The sequence below is a fragment of the Emys orbicularis genome, chromosome 3, assembly GCF_028017835.1.
Source record: "Emys orbicularis isolate rEmyOrb1 chromosome 3, rEmyOrb1.hap1, whole genome shotgun sequence".
NCBI lineage: Eukaryota > Metazoa > Chordata > Testudines > Emydidae > Emys > Emys orbicularis.
In genome coordinates this window covers 191111336-191125997 of record NC_088685.1, presented here as the reverse complement: position 1 = coordinate 191125997, position 14662 = coordinate 191111336, and the positions used below count along the sequence as shown (strand labels likewise).

The 14662-nt window shown below is 42.3% G+C and overlaps 1 protein-coding gene across 1 annotated transcript in view; it reads right to left on the bottom strand.

Annotated features, from left to right (window-relative positions):
• Nucleotides 1-14662, bottom strand: part of CFAP36 (cilia and flagella associated protein 36) — a 130247-nt gene that overhangs the window by 80992 nt on the left and 34593 nt on the right. The window contains exons 2-3 of the mRNA XM_065400889.1: nucleotides 8636-8700; nucleotides 2077-2178 (exon numbers count right to left, since the gene is read on the bottom strand). Of these exons, the coding sequence (XP_065256961.1) occupies nucleotides 2077-2178; nucleotides 8636-8700 (167 nt within the window). The remainder of the gene's footprint in view (nucleotides 1-2076; nucleotides 2179-8635; nucleotides 8701-14662) is intronic.

The following is a 14662-nucleotide window of genomic DNA, read 5'->3' as shown; positions in this document are numbered from 1 at the left end:
CATGGCACAATATCTAAATGAATATTTTGCGTCGGTGTTTAATAAGGCTAATGAAGGGCTTAGGAATAGAGGGAGCGGGACACAGGGGAATAAAGGAGGGGCGATTGACATTACAGTATCAGAGGTGGAAGCCAAACTTGACCAGCTAAATGGGACTAAATCGGGCGGACCGGATGATCTCCATCCTAGAATATTGAAGGAGCTGGCGCGAGAAATTGCAAGTCCCTTGGCGATAATTTTTAATAAATCTGTAAACTCGGGGGTGGTACCGATGGACTGGAAAATAGCTAATGTGGTTCCTATTTTTAAGAAGGGGAAAAAAAGTGACCCGGGTAACTACAGACCTGTTAGTTTAACTTCTGTAGTATGCAAGGTCTTGGAAAAAATTTTGAAGGAAAAAGTAGTTAAGGACCTTGAGGTGAATGGCAATTGGGACAAATTACAACATGGGTTTACGAAAGGCAGATCGTGCCAAACCAACTTGATCTCCTTCTTTGAGAAAGTAACAGACCTTCTAGATAAAGGAAATGCGGTGGATCTAATTTACCTCGATTTTAGTAAAGCGTTTGATACTGTGCCGCACGAGGAATTATTGGTTAAATTGGAAAAGATGGGGATCAATATGAAATTCCAGAGGTGGATAAAAAACTGGTTAAAGGGGAGACTGCAGCGGGTAGTACTGAAAGGTGAACTGTCGGGTTGGACGGAGGTTACCAGTGGGGTTCCTCAAGGTTCGGTTTTGGGTCCGATTTTATTTAATCTATTCGTTACTGACCTCGGAACCGAATGTAGGAGTGGGCTGATAAAGTTTGCGGATGACACAAAGTTGGGAGGTATTGCCAATTCGGAGAAGGATCGGGATATTCTGCAGAGAGACTTGGATGACCTTGTAAATTGGAGTAAAAATAATAGGATGAGATTTAATAGTGAGAAGTGTAAGGTGATGCATTTAGGGATGACTAATAAGAATTTTAGTTATAAGTTAGGGACGCATAGGTTGGAAGTGACGGAGGAGGAGAAGGACCTCGGAGTCCTGGTTGATCGCAGGATGACTATGAGTCGGCAATGTGACGTGGCTGTGAAAAAAGCTAATGCGATTTTGGGATGCGTTAGGCGAGGTATTTCTAGTAGGGACAGGGAGGTGCTCCTTCCGTTATACAAGGCGCTGGTGAGACCTCATATGGAATACTGTGTGCAGTTCTGGTCTCCTATGTTTAAAAAGGATGAACTCAAACTGGAACGGGTACAGAGAAGGGCCACTAGGATGATCCGAGGAATGGAAAACCTTTCCTATGAAAGGAGACTCGAGGAGCTCGGTTTGTTTAGCCTAACCAAAAGAAGGCTGAGGGGGGATATGATTGCTATCTTTAAATATATCAAAGGGATTAATACCAAGGAGGGAGAGGAATTATTTCAGCTCAGTAGTAATGTGGACACGAGAATGAATGGATATAAACTGGCCGTGGGGAAGTTTAGGCTTGAAATTAGAAGAAGGTTTCTAACCGTCAGAGGGGTGAAATTTTGGAACAGCCTTCCGAGGGAAACGGTGGGGGCGAAAGACCTTTCTGGCTTCAAGATTAGGCTTGATAAGTTTATGGAGGGAATGGTTTGAAGGGATAACGTGATTACAGTCAATTAGGCATTAACGTGCAATCGCGGGTAAAATGAGGGTCCGGCTGTAGAATCTTGCCTGTATGCTCGGGGTACTGCTGATCGCCATATTTGGGGTCGGGAAGGAATTTTCCTCCAGGGTAGATTGGCAGAGGCCCTGGAGGTTTTTCGCCTTCCTCCGCAGCATAGGGCAGGGGTCACAGGCTGGAAGATTCTGTTGTGGGTGGGTCAGCTTTTGTGGCCTGCATCATGCGGGAGGTCAGACTAGATGACCATATTGGTCCCTTCTGACCTTAAAGTCTATGAGTCTATGAGTCTAATTTATTATAGAATTTTAGAAAATGAAAAATTTTCTGCAAAAAAGGACCTGTAATGCTATATTAGTGGAAATAGAAAATTAACAGATTATCAATTAAAATCCAGCCATTACTGTGGACTATAACAGCATAACAAAGAAAAATATACCTGTGACGTATGTGACTTCGCAAGAGGAGATGAACACGCTTCTTGAAATGTCTCTTCATTAATTCCAATTTCCTTAAGATAACCTTCTAGCAGTTTTTCAACCTACAAAAAATTATGAGTCTTACCTTCTAATAACACTGGTCTACAATTTTTGAGAAGTCGTCTGCTTCAGAGATAAAATGTGCTATTTATTATGTATTTTGATGTGCTGAATTCAAATATGACAATTAAAACAACTGATTGGCTACTGTTTCTAAGATATTTAAGTTTTTACATTTTATGTCTATGTATATTGTGTAGATAGTAGAGTTTTAATCATAAATTGTAAACCTAGGTCTTTTCATGTGTTTATGGTTGCTTTACATGATAATATTTCACCTGTCCTGTTTAGGTAACACTTTAAAAATCAGCAAAAGGGTTATATAAATAAAATGTATTATGAAACAAAAGGCAAAAAACTATTATGTACATAGTTTAGTCCTATTCAGTGTCTACTCGGCGCTTCTTGGCTTGTCTCTTGTATTCATTAAATGGAGCATCTCTTGTCACTGTCCAGCAATAGTCTGCAAGCATTGATGGGCTCCATTTGCCCTGATAGCGTTTCTCCATTATTGCAATGTCCTGGTGAAATCGCTCGCCGTGCTCGTCGCTCACTGCTCCGCAGTTCGGTGGAAAAAAAATCTAGATGAGAGTGCAAAAAATGTATCTTTAGTGACATGTTGCAACCAAGGCTTTTGTATGCCTTGAGGAGGTTTTCCACCAACAAACTGTAGTTGTCTGCCTTGTTGTTTCAGAGAAAATTTATTGCCACTAACTGGAAGGCTTTCCATGCCGTCTTTTCCTTGCCACGCAGTGCATGGTCAAATGCATCATCTCGAAGAAGTTCACGAATCTGAGGACCAACAAAGACACCTTCCTTTATCTTAGCTTCACTTAACCTTGGAAATTTTCCACGGAGGTACTTGAAAGCTGCTTGTGTTTTGTCAATGGGCTTGACAAAGTTCTTCATCAGACCCAGCTTGATGTGTAAGGGTGGTAACAAAATCTTCCTTGATTCAACAAGTGGTGGATGCTGAACACTTTTCCTCCCAGGCTCCAATGACTGTTGGAGTGGCCAATCTTTCTTGATGTAGTGGGAATCTCTTGCACGACTATCCCATTCGCAGAGAAAACAGCAGTACTTTGTGTATCCAGTCTGCAGACCAAGCAAGAGAGCAACAACCTTCAAATCGCCACAAAGCTGCCACTGATGTTGGTCATAGTTTATGCACCTCAAAAGTTGTTTCATGTTGTCATAGGTTTCCTTCATATGGACTGCATGACCAACTGGAATTGATGGCAAAACATTGCCATTATGCAGTAAAACAGCTTTAAGACTCGTCTTCGATGAATCAATGAACAGTCTCCACTCATCTGGATCGTGAACGATGTTGAGGGCTGCCATCACACCATCGATGTTGTTGCAGGCTACAAGATCACCTTCCATGAAGAAGAATGGGACAAGATCCTTTTGACGGTCACGGAACATGGAAACCCTAACATCACCTGCCAGGAGATTCCACTGCTGTAGTCTGGAGCCCAACAGCTCTGCCTTACTCTTGGGTAGTTCCAAATCCCTGACAAGGTCATTCAGTTCACCTTGTGTTATGAGGTGTGGTTCAGAGGAGGAGGATGGGAGAAAATGTGGGTCCTGTGACATTGATGGTTCAGGACCAGAAGTTTCATCCTCTTCCTCGTCTGACTCAAGTGAGAATAATTCTGGTGCATCAGGAACCGGCAGTCCTTCTCCGTGGGGTACTGGGCGTATAGCTGATGGAATGTTGGATAATGCACAGTCCACTTTTTCTTCTTTGACACACCTTTCCCAACTGGAGGCACCATGCAGAAGTAACAATTGCTGGTACGATCTGTTGGCTCTCTCCAAATCATTGGCACTGCAAAAGGCATAGATTTCCTTTTCCTGTTCAACCACTGGCGAAGATTTGTTGCACAAGTGTTGCAGCATATGTGTGGGGCCCACCTCTTGTCCTGATCTCCAATTTTGCAGCCAAAATAAAGGCGATAGGCTTTCTTAACCATAGTGGTTATACTGCGCTTTTGTGATGCAAAAGTCACTTCACCACAAACATAGCAGAAGTTATCTGCACTGTTCACACAAGTTCGAGGCATCTCTGCTCACTTTGGCTAAACAGAAATGTGTCCCTTTGCAAAATCAAACACTGACAAATAAGAGAGCACGACACTGTATGATTTCTAGAGCTGATCTAGGGCAATTTGTTCAGCAGAGTGATGTAAGCTTTGTTATGATTGCATCATCCATGACTTCTAGGAATAACATGATGCAATTCATATCATGTATGACGCAATACCAGCTTCAGATTGCATCATTCATTGTTTTGCCTAAAAAGCAAGTACTGTCCAAACCCAGTCATAGATTTATTCATAGATCCAGTCAAAGATGTATTTTAGTCATTTCTGGTTTAAATTGAGATCCCTTCCCTTTATAACTCACTTATCCTCCGCCATTCCCAAGTCAAGGGTCGTATATACTGACCCAATAGCATATCTTGAAAACTAGAGCCAATCAACAATTTTAAGCATCATTTTCATTCTCAGTGACCCAGAATTAGTAAAGTTTGACTACATTTATTTCAGAAGCATTTTGGCTATAGAGCAGTGTAATTTTTACCCCAACACATAGACATATAAGTCACCAAACTTTTAAACTCACCTGTCAAACCATACTAATTGTCAATACATTATTTTGCTATTGTGATTTTTATTTTTTTACAGTATCTTGATTCATTTGAAAGTCACTGCAATATTATTAAGAAAATTAGTTATAGTGAAAATCTCAGAAACTTGCTGGTATGTAGTATCCTCCAGAAATCCACAGTGGTTTTCAATGCTCATATTAGTGAGTTAATTAGAAAACTTTACCAGAGCTGTTGAACAAAATAGAAGGCATACATCACAGATTCCAGCCAGGACTCTGATTGTCAGCTTGACTAAATAGTGGATACCAAACTCTCAAGTCTATGAATGCAAGTAGTATTTTAGCTAGAGACTAGGTCAGTGTAATTGAAGAAAATGTGGTAACACTAAAAAAGATACAGTTGTGTATCAAAGTTTCTTGATAAGAACAATATTTTAATCTAAAATGTGATACAGAACATGGATATTGAGAAGTATAAATGAAATATCAGATTAGATTTTAAGGTTTTGGTACTTAGACCTAAATGGCCTGGTATCAACCTACTTTTGACACTGCCTCATTTGCAGTTAGTGGAGGCACTGATGCTAGCCTCTCACCCGCATATAATAAGACAGGGATTTAACTTGGTGTTTTGCATAAGGGCTCATGACTCAAGAAAGCCCCCTACACTTTGTACAAAATAGCACAGGTTTATGAACTTTCAAGGCATGTTGTAGGGCCCGTTTGTTTTAGCTCACCTCTGAAGAAATATAGAGGGATTAAGGTACAGACCAGTGTATGGGGATATTAGTATTTGATCGTGTTGTTGATTGTTAAAAGGGGTGGACTGACTGTATTGCATTAGGGTTTTCTAATTTTAAACAACGGACAGGACATTCAGAGTCTGTGTATGGACAATTTTTTTTTTCTGAATTGGAAGAAAATAAATGTCCACACAAATTACAAGACGATAATTTAAATGAATGCCTAAAACTAATATATTTTACGTTTATTCATTATGCTTTGTTTGGATTCTGGAGAAACTTCAAAGTCTGGGACTTAAGGAATCCAATCTGAATTGATACCATTTGAATACACAGTTTACCCCATGATTTCTATGTATGTGTGTTTGGAGCATGCCCTACAATGGCCAAATTCAAGAAAAAGATCTTGTATAAAATTTAATGGATCTTAAAAATGGACATCAACATGACACTACCACACTGTGTACTTGAAGAATAGTAACCTGAACAGGGTCCAAGAAGGCAGTAAAATATAGGCCAACTGCTAGGACCTTGCCAAATCCTGGTCCCTGTTTCAAGACAATGGGATTTGAGCATGAAATTTCTGCTGAGGTGGGAAGAATGGAATCCACTCCCAGGCCATAAAGTATGACAAGTTTATGCCATGACTGTGTGAAAGGGTATGGGCAATATGGGAATATGCAGAGATGAGTATTTTGGAGAAATACTTATTTTCTGCTTTAAGAGAGTGTTCTGATATTTTTTAAATATTCAAAAATTAAAATAACTTTAAAAATTCAAATTTTGCATGTGGTTAGTTATCAGGGAAGAATCATCACTTTACTAAGATTGGAGAACAGAGAGCCAGTAAAACAAAATTACAAACAACTAAAACTTGCACACATTCTGATGTAAATTTCCTTTGTCTGATAAATAGACTTTTGCACCACTATAACTGCCAGCAGTAACAGTCTTGCAAGTGCACAACTGAGTAAAGAAAACACTATTTCCTTACTTATTTAAATGTCCAATTCCTTAGATGCAATCACAACTTCAATAGCTATATGTGATGCTTGGGAGAGGCATTTTGTGTCTTTCTTACTATGATTGAAAGTGCTAGATCTCTTTAAACATCTAGGTACATCTAGATACTAAACTGCTCAAGATAGTTAAGACCAAAGCAGACTGTGAAGAACTTCAAAAAGATCTCACAAAACTAAGTGATTAGGCAACAAAATGAAAATTTAATGTGGATAAATGTAAAGTAATGCACATTGGAAAAAATAACCCCAACTATACATACAATATGATGGGGGCTAATTTAACTACAACTAATCAGGAAAGAGATCTTGGAGTCATCATGGATAGTTCTCTGAAGACGTCCACGCAGTGTGCAGCAGCAGTCAAAAAAGCAAACATGATGTTAGGAATCATTCAAAAGGGGATAGAGAATAAGACGGAGAATATCTTATTGCCCTTATATAAATCCATGGTATGCCCACATCTTGAATATTGTGTACAGATGTGGTCTCCTCATCTCAAAAAAGATATACTGGCATTAGAAAAAGTTCAGAAAAGGGCAACTAAAATGATTAGGGGTTTGGAACGGTTCCCATATGAGGAGCGATTAAAGAGGGTAGGACTTTTCAGCTTGGAAAAGAGGAGACTAAGGGGGGAAATGATAGAGGTATATAAAATCATGAGTGGTGTGGAGAAAGTGAATAAGGAAAAGTTATTTACTTGTTCCCATAATACAAGAACTAGGGGCCACCAAATGAAATTAATGGGCAGCAGGTTTAAAACAAATAAAGGGAAGTTCTTCTTAACACAGCGCACATTCAACCTGTGGAACTCCTTGCCTGAGGAGGTTGTGAAGGCTAGGACTATAACAGGGTTTAAAAGAGAACTAGATAAATTCATGGAGGTTAAGTCCATTAATGGCTATTAGCCAGGATGGGTAAGGAATGGTGTCCCTAGCCTCTGTTTGTCAAAGGGTGGAGATGGATGGCAGGAGAGAGTTCACTTGATCATTACCTGTTAGGTTCACTCCCTCTGGGGCACCTGGTATTGGCCACTGTCGGTAGACAGGATACTGGGCTGGATGGACCTTTGGTCTGACCCAGTATGGCCATTCTCATGTTCTTACATTTCCAGTGCGTGTGGGGAAGGAACCTCTGGTTATGTTACATTTTATGCCATTGACAAAAAGTAGGTGTCACAAATAGATCCCACAAAGTCAATTTAGAGTATTATGAAAACGGTTTATGTCCAGCTAAACAGGAGGAATTTCAGAATCCCAATGCATGGTTTACAGAGTAGAGTATTACATCTATTAGGCACTGAGAAACTTTTTTGGAGAGAGCCTATATGGATGAGATGGACTCTACCATAACCAAAGTGAAACCAGAGGGTTGGAAATTATATAAATCACCCTCACCTGAAATGCTGTGTTCAGTTCTAGTCACCCTAGCTCAAAAAATAAGGAATTCAGAGACAGGCACTGAAAATAATGAGTTATGGAAAGACTTCCAAAAACAAAAAGATTGAAAAGTTTGGTATTTTTTAGTCTACACAAATAAGATGATTCATGAGAGGTAAACAAAATAATAAAGTTTTAAAAGGGTAAATCAGCTCCTCCTACTTATCCTCCCATAATACAAGAACAAGGAAATATTTAATTAAGTTGAAAGGCAACAAATTTAAAATTGATAAAGGAAATACATACTTCATAATGCATAATTAACTTGTAGAACTCGCTGTCACAAGAGATCACTAAGGCCAAAAATTTAGCAGGATTCATAAAAGAATTCTTTATTTATAGAAATAGTGAAGACATACACAGTTACATTAAGTAGAATAAAACTGTTTTTAGACGGTATATGAACCTTCACACTTCAGGGTATAAGTCAACTACTAAGGCTTAGGTTTAGGAAGAAATGTCACCTATGAGTTAGTGGACAAAAATGGAATAACCATGAGGTTCTCACATATTCCCCTAACACATCTGGTACTGGCCACTGTCAGAGACAAGAGACTGGACTAAATGAACTACTACTGATCCAATATGCCCATACCTATGCTCCAGATTCCTACACCCTAGTCATTGTTGAATAATACTCACCAGAGCTTTGTACTCCTGATGAATCTCTGTATAGGACAACTTGCTTTCTTCTTCATCATCAAAAACTGAAATTAAAAAAAAAACTTGACTTTTCTTAAAAATGTACATGTCAATAGTACAAAGAGTATTTCAAGTATTGAAATATTAAAGTTAGTGACCTTCAATTAAATGCAGCCTTAATTAAAAAGTAAGATCTACCTATTACAAAAGGTAATATATATTTAACCTCAAGTCACATATCTGGAATCTCTTCCATTTCTGCAGGTAGGTGTGATGAGGAGAACCCTTTCTACTGTGCAATAGTACCTCCTGTATTTCCTCCAAGCAGGATGTCTCTATGTGCTGGAAACAAGAAGGAGCCACACTTTGAGATGTAGGATCCATAAATTGGGGTGAAGGGTGAGACTCTTATTCTGTGACAGAAGGTAGGGAGTGATGGTAGAATCACCGGTGGACACAACGCCAGCTGGGACAGGTAAGAGTACCATATCTGTCTGGGACATGTGGGAGCAATCAGAATATTTGCTTTTTCCTTTTTTGTCTCCAACAGCACCTTTAGTAATAGAGGGAATGGAGGAAAGGTGTAAAGAAGGCCCTTGTTCCAAGGGAGGAGGAGAACGTCTTCCCTGGAGTGTCGTCTCATCCCCGGTCTGGAGCTGTACTGCGGACATTTCTTTCTCTGGTAGGTAGCAAACAAGTCTCTCTCTGGCTACCCCCATTGCCTGAATATATCATGTAGAATAGTTGACTCTACTTCCCATTCGTGATCAAGCAGGAACTTGCAGCTGAGGCTGTCGGCTGTCGTGTTGTATATTCCCGGTAGGTACGCCACTGATATTAGGACATTGTGTGAGATGCACCAATTCCCTAGCTTTCTGTACATAAGGAATGAGACCTGGGAGCTCCTTGCCAGTTTATGTTGTACATACTGGCCATGTTGTCCATAATGACTTTCATGTGCGTGTTCATGATCAGCGGGAGGAACTGAGCACACACATTTCAAACCGCTCTGAGCTCAAGTAAGTTGGTGTTGAGATGCATCTCTGACAGAGACCATTTGCCGTGAACAGTGCAACCATTGAGCGCTCCCCTTCCTATGAGGGATGTGTCAGTGGCCAGATGAAGGGATGGGGGAGATTAGGCAAATGGAATCCCCATGCAGACATTCGCTGGGTCCTTCCACCAGTTCAAGGACTGTTTGCTACGCTGGGCATAGACAGGAGCTTGTTTATATTGTCTCTCTTTGGTATGTATACCGAGCCCACCCATGCTTGAAGACATCTCATGTGTAGTCTGGCACGAGCAATGACTGTTGTGCCCACAGCCAAGTGCCCCAGAAGCTGAAGGCAGTGCCTGGCCAAGATTTGAGAGCTGGATTGTATTGTCTCTACCAACAAGGAGAGACTGAGAAATCTGTGATGTGGTAGGAGCGCCTTTGCCTGAACTGAGTTGAGGTCAGCTCCTATAAACTCTACTTTTTGAACTGGTGTTAAGGATGACTTGTTTGTTGATTTGTAGGCCCAGTTTTAGAAATAAGTCTTGCATGGTCTGAGCGACTTGTTGGGCCTCTGCAAAAGACCACGCCCTGAGAAGGCAATTGTCCAGGTAGGGAAAAATCCATGATCCCCTGAGAGCATAGAAGGACTTTGGAGAACACCCTCAGGGCCAATACAAGGCCAAAAGGAAGTACTCTGTACTGGTAGTGTTCCTGGCCTAGCATGAACCTGAGGTAACGCCTGTGTCTTGGTATGATAGAGATTTGAAAATACACATCTTGAAGGACGAGGGCCGAGAACCTGTCCCCTTTTTCCAACGGGGACTAAGATAATCGTTGACAGTGTAACCATCTTGAATTTTTGTGCTTTTACATATCTGTTGAGCACTTTAAGGTCCAGTATGGGTCTCCAACTTCCCTTTTTCTTTGGTATAAGGAAGTAACGTGAGTAAAGCCTTTGCCCCCAAGATGTGTGGGTACCGGCTCTATGGCTCCTATGCTGAGGAGATGATCCACCTCTTAGCATAGTAGATTCTCATGGGAAGGGTCCCTGAAGAGGGATGAGGAGGTGTTTTGGAGGAGGAAGGGAGAAGTGGATGGCATATCCACTCTGGACAATTTCCAGCACCCAATTGTTGGAGGTTATCTGTTCCCAGGTGCTGCGGAACAGGGAAAGGCAGTCTCCAAAAGAAGGAATGGGGTTTCCCAGCATGAGCTTGTAAGGAGAGTGTTCGATTGGCACCTCGCCCAACCCATCAAACTGGCACTTTGAAGCTGAGACGAGGGTGATTGTGGCCCTGATTGTTTTTGCGTAGAGAATTTAGATTTCTTTCTCTGTAGCTCATATGATCTCTGCAATGGGTATTGGAGCATATACTGCAACGATTTTGGCTTGAACTGTGGTTGAGGGCTGTATTACTCCTGGGGGAATTCTGCGGGACTGCGCACACACAGAAAATGCCCCCCCCCCAATTTTCTGTGTTTCCCTGCAGAAAACATCAGGGAAGCAAAGGGAAGCCACGTAGGGGGCGACCATGGGTGCAGTTTTTGGTGGGGGATTGTCCCCCTCCAAGCAGAGGCAAGAAATGGGGGGTACAGAGGGTTACATGCCACTGCCCCCCTCATTCTCCAAGTGCAGAGCTGCCCAACTGAAGGAGGCGGTGTGTGTCTCGGCTCCACTGATTCTGCAGCTGAACACTGCCTTCTGGGTCCTAGTGCCAGTCGTTTTCCCCTTCTGTGTGCTGTAAGCCTTCCTGTTTTCTATTCTGTGCAACAATGAGTGCCTACTGTGGGGCTGGGTAAGTGGGGGTGGGGGAAATGAGGGAAGGGGGGAAGGAAGGAGGGTGGAATAGGGAAGGAAGGAGGGTGGAATAGGGCAGGGGAAGGGGGAATGTGGGAGTGAGGGAAGGGAGATGGAGAAAAAAAGGGGATAGGGGAATAGCTGGGGGAAGCGGGAGCCCGGCCTGTGGCATCGCTTCGGCAGCAACTGGGTCTGTCCTGTTAAGCAGGCCCATCGAACTCTCACCCTGAAAAGCTCTACCCCCCCTACACCTGGACCCCTCTGATGAGCCCCACACACCCAGACCCCCATCTCACTGATCCCCAACCAGCTGCACCTGAACCCCCACCCCATCAAGCCCCACTCCCCTAGTACCTGGACCCTTCCGCACCCAGACCCCCTTGCCGAGCCCCATCTCCCCACACCCAGACCCATGAATCCCAACCACCTTCACCTGGATCCCCTGCAAAGTCCCATTGCCCCTGCACCCGGAACCCCTCAATGATCTATGCAACGATCTATGCATCCAGATCTCCCACTGAGCCGCCCGCACCCAGATTGCCCCACACAGAAACCTCTCACCCCACACCTGGATACTCCCACACTAAGCCCCTACACACTGGATTCTGCTGAGCCAGCCTGCCCACCCACACCTGGCGCAGAGGGGCAGGGCCCGGGGTGTTTCTGGGGCAGGCCAGCCCTGGCACTGTGTCGAGTCTCTGTACTGGAGGAGGTGGGGCCTTCAGGGTGATCTCCCACCTCAATGCAGCCAGTGGCCTGTGCTCCCCACTGCCCTGCCAGAGACACATTTATTTATTGACAAATAAAATTTACAGAATTTTAAAATATTGTGTGCATAATTTTTATTTTTTTTGGTGCAGAATTCCCCTCAGGAGTATTTTCTTTTGTAAGCCAACGTGTATATCCCCAAGGATATTAGGGTCACTCAAGAATCTTTTAGCATGTTATAGCTGACAGATTTCTTCACCAAACAGTCACTGAACCAACAAGAGGTGATGCCATTTTAGATTTGGTATTGATGAGTCGTGAGGACCTCATAGAAGAACTGGTTGTAGTGGACAGCCTTGGTTCCAGTGATCATGAGCTAATTCAGTTTAATCTAAATAGAAGGATAAGCAAAAAAAGATCTGCAATTAGGGTCATTGATTTCAAAAGGGAAAACTTAAAAAAATTGGGGGTACTTGTTAGGGAAGTGGTCTGGACTGAAGAACTCAAGGATCTGAACGTGGAAGAGGCTTGGAATTACTTTTAACTCAAAGTTGCACAAACTGAAGCCTGCATCCCAAGCACGGGGGCGGGAGGGGGAAATTGTAGGGAAGAGTTGCAGACAAGCTAGATGAGCAAGCATCTCAAACAGGTGATTAAGAGAAAGCAGAAGGACTACAAGGAATGGAAAATGGGATGGATCAGCAAGGAAAATTACTTCTTGGAGGTCAGAAAGTATAGGGATAAAGTGAGAACTGCCAAAAGTCAAGCAGAGTTGGACTTTGCAAAGGAAAGTACAACCAATAGTAAAAGGTTCTAAAGTCATATAAATAAAAAGAAAACAAGGGAAAAAGAAGTGGGACCACTAAGTACTGAGGATGGGGTGGAGACTAAAGATAATCTAAGCATGGTCTAACACAGGGGTAGGCAACCTTCAGCACGCAGCCTATCAGGGTAATCCGCTGGCGGGCCACGAGACATTTTGTTTACGTTGACTGTCCGCAGGCACAGCCCCCTGCAGCTCCCAGTGGCCCGCAGGCCATACCGCTTCCCGCAGCTCCCATTGGCTGGGAACGGTGAACCACAGCAACTGGGAGCTGCAGGGGGCCATGCCTGCGGACGGTCAAAGTAAACAAAATGTCTCGTGGCCTGCCAGTGGATTACCCTGATGGGCCGCATGCTGAAGATTGCCGACCCCTGGTCTAATACCTAAACAAATACTTTGCTTCACTTTTTCATAAGTACTGACAGGGTGGCTAATGGCAACGAGGATATGGAAGTAGAAATTACCACTTCCGAGGTCGAAGTCAAACTCAAACATCTTAATGGGACTAAATCGGGGGCTCAGATAATCTCCATCCTAGAATATTAAAGGAACTGACACATGAAATTGCAAGCCCAAGAGCAAGGATTTTTACTGAATCTGTAAACTCGGGGGTTGTACCCTATGACTGAAGAATTGCTAATATAGTTCCTATTTTTAAGAAAGGGGAAACAAAATTGAACTGGAAAACTACAGGCCTATTAGTTTGACCTCCATTGTATGCAAGGTCTTGGAACAAATTTTGAAAGTAGTTAAGGACAGAGGTTAACAGTAATTGAGATAAAATACAAAATGGTTTTACAAAAGGTAGATTGTGCCAGACCAACCTGACCTCCTTCTTTGAGAAGATAAGTGATTTTTTAGACAAAGGATATGCAGTAGATCTTATCTATCTGAATTTCAGTAAGGCATCTGATTGCAGTTCCACATGGGAAATTATTTGTTAAATTGGAGCAGATGGGGATTAATATGAGAATTAAAAGGTGTATAAGGAACTAGTTAAAGAGGAGACTACAACAGGTCATACTGAAAGGTGAACTATCAGGTTGGAGGGACGTTACTGGTGGAGTTCCTTAGGGATTGGTCTTGGGACCAATTTTATTTAACATTTTTATTAATGACCTTGGCACAAAAAGTGGGAGTGTGTTAATTAAATTTGCAGATGATACAAAGTTAGGAGGTATTGCCAATACACAGAAGGACTGGAATATCATACAAGAAGCTCTAGATGATCTTGAAAACAGGAATATTAGAAATGGGATGAAATTTAATAGTGGAAAGTGTAAGGTCATGCACGTAGGGACTAACAACAAGAATTTCTGATACAAGCTGGGGACTTATCAGCTGGAAGTGACAGAGGAGGAGAAAGGTGTACTGGTTGATCACAGGAAGACTGTGAGTTGCCAATGAGATGCAGCTGTGGAAAAGGCCAAATCAGTCCTAGGATGCATCAGGCAAAGTATTTACAGTAGAGAGAGGGAAGTGTTAGTATCATTACACAAGACACTGGTGAGACCTCATCTGGAATACTATGTGCAATTCTGGTCTCTCATATTTATGAAAGCTTAATTCAAACAGGAACAGGTGCAGAGAAGGGCTACTAGGATGATTCAAGGAATAGAAAACCTACCTTATGAGTGAAGACTCAAAGAGCTTGGCTTGTTTAGCCTAACCAAAAGAAGTCTGAGGGGAGATATGATTGCT